The sequence below is a fragment of the Myotis brandtii genome, unplaced genomic scaffold (genome assembly GCF_000412655.1).
Source record: "Myotis brandtii unplaced genomic scaffold, ASM41265v1 scaffold889, whole genome shotgun sequence".
Classification (NCBI taxonomy): domain Eukaryota; kingdom Metazoa; phylum Chordata; class Mammalia; order Chiroptera; family Vespertilionidae; genus Myotis; species Myotis brandtii.
This window is the reverse complement of record NW_005371640.1, coordinates 477002-483718: the sequence shown is the minus strand read 5'-3', so window position 1 is coordinate 483718 and position 6717 is coordinate 477002. Positions and strand designations below refer to the sequence as shown.

General features: G+C 39.2%; 1 protein-coding gene across 3 annotated transcripts in view; it reads right to left on the bottom strand.

Annotated features, from left to right (window-relative positions):
- BRCC3 (BRCA1/BRCA2-containing complex, subunit 3) overlaps positions 1 to 6717 on the bottom strand; it is a 32678-nt gene that overhangs the window by 19013 nt on the left and 6948 nt on the right. For all 3 annotated transcript variants that reach the window (XM_005885018.2, XM_014532383.1, XM_005885019.2), the window contains one exon: positions 457 to 576. In XM_005885018.2, coding sequence (XP_005885080.1) covers positions 457 to 576 — 120 coding nt within the window. The remainder of the gene's footprint in view (positions 1 to 456; positions 577 to 6717) is intronic.

The following is a 6717-nucleotide window of genomic DNA, read 5'->3' as shown; positions in this document are numbered from 1 at the left end:
GATTGATGTTTCTCTCTCATCAATGTTTCTAACTCTCTATTCCTCTCCATTCCTCTCTGTAAAAAATCAATAAAATATATATTTTAAAAAAAAACTGGGAGTCACCAGGAAGAAAACCTGTGAAACCTCCTCCTAAAGCAGGCTAAGGTAGCAAACAGAGGGACCTGGCTTAGAAGCCCCAGAGCACATAAAAACTTCTCATCAAGCCCTGACCAGTTTGGCTCACTGGATAGAGCGTCGGCCTGCGGACTGAGGGGTCCCAGGTTCGATTCCGGTCAAGGGCATGTACCTTGGTTGCGGGCACATCCCCGGTGGGGGGTGTGCAGGAGGCAGCTGATCGATGTTTCTCTCTCATCGATGTTTCTAACGCTATCCCTCTCCCTTCCTTTCTGTAAAAAATCAATAAAATATATTTTTTTAAAAAAACAACAACTTCTCATCAACCAATAAGGATATCTCCGCCTCTGTTGAGGCCGCAGATAGCTGCTCTGGCGAAATTTCCACTCGGTCCTTCCTCTTATCAGAACGTCGCAAGATGATGACAGAATGGATGTGAACAATTCTGACCGTGTCAACCTAAGGAAAAATCCACAAACATGTTTACTTCTGTCTCTCTCCAATAATATCTCTCTCTGCAATTATAGAATTGCATTGTATTACATCATCAGGTTAAAGATTCCATTTTAGAAAACTGACAATTCTCCCCGCGAATGATGGAATGTTTCAAATAAAAGACATCTAACCTCACCATATACATTTCAAAACGAAAAATACTAAAGCTAATATTTACATCAAGGAAGGACTTTTTGAAGGATCAACTTATAATCATCTGATTCACAACTATGTGTGAGACACACAAAAGAAGACAATTTTCACAGTGCTGAAAATTCAAATGTTTAAAATACTAACAGTCTGATTGAGCAAGTATATCATTAATTCACTACATTATAAAATAATGCAGTAAATTAATGCTACAGGAGCTCAAAGGAAAGGAGTCGTTTAGATTAGAAAAAAAATCTTCATAGAAAAGGCGGAGCGTTCATATTTCCTGACTGCTGTGTGTGCGCGTACACGCATGTGTATGTGTGTGCATGCATGTGTGTGTGTGTGTGTGTGCGTGTGTGTGTAGATAGAATTTCTTAAGTTTTCAAATGCATGTGGGTGATATGTTTGGGAGACAAGTTGGCCAACTGATTTAAAGAGAAACCTTGAGATGGAATGGCAGATAGTAAGGCTGAGAAAGAATGTTAAAGTAAAAATGTGCGGGACCTCAAATGCCAACCCATGACTTGCAGGATGAACTGGACAAAGGAGAATATTTCAGATCGCCTGGACATGAAGGGATGATAACGTACTGGACTAACTGGATGGCAGAGATGGAAGAAAGAGGTTTGAGATTCATTAAGAGGGAAGAATCCACAAGATTTGGTAGCTTATGGGCCATGGGTGATAGAAGACAGGACAGTGTCAAGGATGACTCTGAAGTTTTAAAGTTGAAATGGTGAAACAGGAGGCAGATCTAAGTTTAGCAAGGATCAGGACGGAAGGAAGGAAGGAAGATGAGCGTGTTTTCAGATGAGTTGATCTGGGATGAGAGGATGCAAATAAAAGCAACGAATAGTGTGGAGAGACAGCCCAGAGGTCCAGGCCTAAATCAAGGGGGGTACCCACATTTCAGATGGAGTACAATAAGAGGAGCCAGGAAGGAAGACAGAGGAGTCAAAACCAGAACAATGAAATGGTTCAAAAGTTTCAGGGGGGAAAGATGGGTGTGGCGTTGCCAGATGTTGCAGGGACATGGGTAAAATCTAAGAGGAGAGTTTTGAGTAAGCTACAGACCTACACAGTGCGATACAGCAGCCATTATGCCCATGTGGCTATTGAGCTTGAAATGTGGTCCCCTTTCATGCCTTTGTCTACCTGGTGAACTCTCTCACAGCCTTTAAATTCCCTTTGATGAGCCTTTAAATGCTCATCCTATAAAGAATTGATCATTCTCCCTTGTCATATGTTTTTTAATAATACAAATACACATCTTGCTAGAGTTTATATCATGTTGTGGTCTCTAGGTTGACATAATTTCCTCCTCTACTAGAATGTAAGATCCTAAGAGCAGGGAACATGTTTTAGTTATGTTTTGACCCCATATACAGTGTCTGGCAGGCACAGAGTACACAATATGGAAAATCAAAAGCAGAGACAGAAAGACACTTGACCTTCCAAGGAGCAACAAGACAAAGAGCTGACTTTTCTTTATAGTTTTGATTTGCATTTCCCTAATAGCTAGTGAGTCAAGCACCTCTTCATATATCTGTTGGCCATTTGTATGTCTTCTTGTGAGAAGTGTCTGTTCAGGTCCTCTGCCAATTTTTTAATTGGATAATTATTTTGCTGTTAAGTTGGATGAGTTCTTTCCAGTTTTTGGATATTAACACCTTGTCGGAACTATTGTTTGCAAATATCGTCTCCTATTCAGTTGGTTGCCTTTTTGTTTTATTGGTGGTTTCTTTTGTTGTGCAGAAGCTTTTGAGTTTGACAGTCCCATTCATTTTTTTTGTTTTGTTTTGTTTTTACTTTCTTTGCCTTTGGGGTCAAATTCATAAAATCTTTTCTATGACCAAGGTCCGTAAGTTTAGAACCTATGTTTTCTTTCTGTGTAGTTTATTATTTCAGATCTTATATTTAGGTCTTTGATCCCAACACCATTCATTTTTTTAATTTTTATTTTTTGTTAAACCTCCCTCCTGAGGATATTTTCCCCATTGATTCTTAGAGCAAGTGGAAGGTGGGGAGAGAGAGAGAGAGAGAGAGAGAGAGAGAGAGAGAGAGAGAGAGAAAGAGAAAGAAAGAAAGAAAAATCAATGTGGGAGAGACACATTGATGGGTTGCCTCCCACATGCACCCCCAGGGGGACTGGGGATCGAACCTGCAATCCTTTGGTGCATGGGGCCCACACTCTAACCACTTAAAAACACAGGCCAGGCTTCCCAGAACCATTTATTGAAGAGGCTTTTTTTTTCTCCATTGTATCACCTCACACCTGTTAAAATGGCTATTATCAACAAGATAAGTAATAACAAATGTAGGAGAGGATGTTGAGAAAAAGGAACCCATATTCACTGCTGGTGGGAATGTATACTGGTACAGCCACTATGGAAAACAGTATGGCCCGGCCGGTGTGGCTCAGTGGTTGACATGGAGCTATGAACCAGGAGGTCACAGTTCAATTCCTGGTCAGGGCACATGCCCGGGTTGCAGGCTCAACCCCCAGTAGGGGGCGTGCAGGAGGCAGCCAATCGATTCTCTCTCATCATTGATTTTTCCATCTCTCCCTCTCCCTTCCTCTCTCTGAAATAAATAAAAACATATTTTTTTAAAAGTAAACAGTATGGACGTTCCTCAAAAAATTAAGAATAGTTACCATATGCCCCAGTAATCCCTCTCCTGAGTATCTACACAAAAAAAATTGAAAACGTTTATTTGCAAAGATATATACATCCTATATTCATTACAGCATTATTCATGGTGGCCAAGACATGAAAACAACCAAAGTGTACCTCAGTAGATGATTGGATAAAAATATGGTACATATATACAATGGAATACTACTCAGCCATAAGAAAAAATGAAATACTGACATTTGCAACAACATGGCTGGGTCTTGAGAATATCATGCTAAGCAAAATAAGTCAGAAAAATTCAAGAACCATATTATTTCATTCATGTGGGATATAAAACTGAAAGCAACAAATGAACAAACAAGAGAAACAAACAAAAATCTCATAGAAACCGACAACAGTATGGTGGCTACCAGAGGGAAGGGAGGTGAGGGGTAGTAAAGGGTAAAGAGGGTAAAAAATATGGTGATGAAAGGAAACTTGACTTTGGGTGGTGGACACACAATGCAATATACAGATGATGTGTCATAGAAATGTACTCTTAAAAGCTACATAATTGTATTAACCAATGTCACCCAAATAAATTAAAATTTTTTAAATATGTTTTATTGATTTTCTACAGAGAGGAAGGGAGAGGGATAGAGAGTCAGAAACATCGATGAGAGAGAAACATCGATCAACTGCCTCCTGCAAGCCCCCCACCGGGGATGTGCCGGCAACTAAAGGTACATGCCCTTGACCGGAATCGAACCTGGGACCCTTGAGTCCACAGGCCGACGCTCTATCCCCTGAGCCAAACCGGTTCTGGCATAAATTTAATTTTTAAAAAAGAAAAAAAGAGCTGACTTTTCAACAGAAACAATCAAAGCCTAAAGAGAATGAGGTAACATGTTAGTATGCAAAAAGAAAAGATCTGCCAACCCATAATTCTATATTCAAAGAATACAACCTTCAGAATTGAAGGCAAAATACAGATACGTACATATGCAAAAAGTTGAGAGAATTCATTATCAGCACAGAAATACTAAAGAGAGTTCTTCGGGAAGAAAGAAAATCCCAGCTATGAAGGAAAGAATAAAGAACACTGTAAAGAGTAAAATATGTGTGTAAATGTAAATGAATACTAATTGTACAAAACAGTAATAATAACGTCATGTGGTGTGTAAAAGATCCATAGAATTAAAATGCATGCCAGAATAATCCAAAAGGTGGGAGGGTGTAAATGAAATTAAAGTGTTCTTAGATTCTAGTATTAGCAGAGAAATAGTAAAAAAAAATCCATTTTTATTAGACTAACAAGTCAAGAATATATATTATAATATGTAGGATAACCACTAAAAGGAAAGTAAAAGAAGGTTATAACTAATTAATGGAGGATCAAAGTGGAACAATAAAATACAGTTAATGAATCCAAAAGAAGGCAAGAACAGAGAAGAACAAAACAAAGTGGGTCAAATAGAAAGCAAAAAGATGGAGCAATAACCCACGTATATCAATCATTACAATAAAGGTAACTGGACTAAATACTCCAATTAAAAAGATTATCAGGCTGGATTATCAAAACTATATGTTCCTAATAAGACACACTGTAAATATTAATACACAGAAAGGCTAAACATAAAAGAATGGAAAAGATATGCCATGCCAACACTAACTAAAATGATAAGGTCCCTGAATTCTCATGAAGTTTAATATCTACAGTGAAACCTCATTTCTCGAACCTTCCCATTTCCAACATTCGGTTCTTGACCAAGTTGTTCAGAGAAAAGGTCTCTCTTGTCAAACCAAACTTCCACTGACAATCCTTTCAAGCTTATACCTCAGCATGACCAAAAGCACCTCCCAGGCAACAAAGGAAAAAATGCTTTTGTTGCTGGAGAAATCAATGATTAGCAAAATTTTAAAACATAAAGCGGCCATCAAGAGTGCCAATGTTGCTAAGGATGTGAAAGAAACTGATCACAGGCGATGGAAGAGGTAGAAAAACTGTTGTTGATTTGGATAAAGGAAAAGCAGTTAGGCAGGGACAGCACTTGGGAGGCAGTGATATGTGAACAAGCAAAGATGCTGCATGCTGACCTGAAAGACATCCCTGGACCAAATGCTAAAAGTGATTCCTTTAAGGCTAGTAGGGGTGGTTCGATAAACTTAAGAAAAGAAGTGTTTATTTGTAGATTAAACAGTAAATTAGACATGTACCATATATAAGAAAGGTTACAACAAGGAATCATTTGGGGGTCTGGAACAGATTAATTCTATTTCTAATGGGCGAAAATGATTCAGTTTTTGAACAAATCACTTCTCGCACAGCCTTCTGGAACAAATTAAGTTCGAGAACCGAGGTTCCACTGTATTTGGATGGTACAAACTGACACAGAATTTAAGATAAGGGAATAGACTCTTGAAAAATAAAATTATGTCATTAAGATGGGAAATGCATTTTAGTAGGAGCTGATGCCAAGGGTGAATATTCTCTTTGTCTCTAGTCAGAAATGGTTGCAGTATCCAAGGAGAGTGAGCAAAAGAAATTCAGGATAGAATGGCAAGACCAGCCCAGGAATGGATGAAAAACAAAATAAAACAAGCATAAATAAAGGCCACAAAGGACTAACAGGTGTCCCTGAAAGCCACAGGTAGCTGAAGGGCCAGAGGAAGACTGTTATGGTCATAGTCACGTAAGTAGTAAGATATTCCAGCTTGGCTAGATCGGCCCCTACACCTTTTCAGTCTTGGAATTAAGATCCTGAAACCAGTTCCTTTTGTTCCTGTGTCTTGGTATAGATCAAGGGTTGGCAAACTATGGCCTGCCTGGGCTTATTTGGGCCAAATCTGACCACGTCCATTCATTTATGTATTGCATCTGCTTTTGTGCTACAATGGCAGAGCTGAATAACTGCAACAGAGACCACATGGCCCACAGAACTAAAAATATTTTCCATCTGGCCCTTTCCAGAAAGTTTGCACCCTCTGGTGTGGCTTTCCATGGGTAATGGGCACATAACACTAATTTCCTATTGTAGAGGACATACGTCCATTCATACAATAGGTATTTATTGAGTATATACTATATGGGAGGCACTACAGAGTGGCCTAAGTGTACAATGATAAACAGGATACAGTATTGACATCCAGGAAGAGAGACAGGGAAACAACTCCACAACAACATATAAGCTGTCGTAAATGTTTCCCTCCACGTCCCACGTGGTTCAGGGTTCAATATCTGGAAGAGGAGCCGCACACAAATGAAATAGAAAAGACAAGAGATAATTTGGAAATATTGGGGGACCAGGCGGGTAAGTCCAACTGAGGAAGGACGACT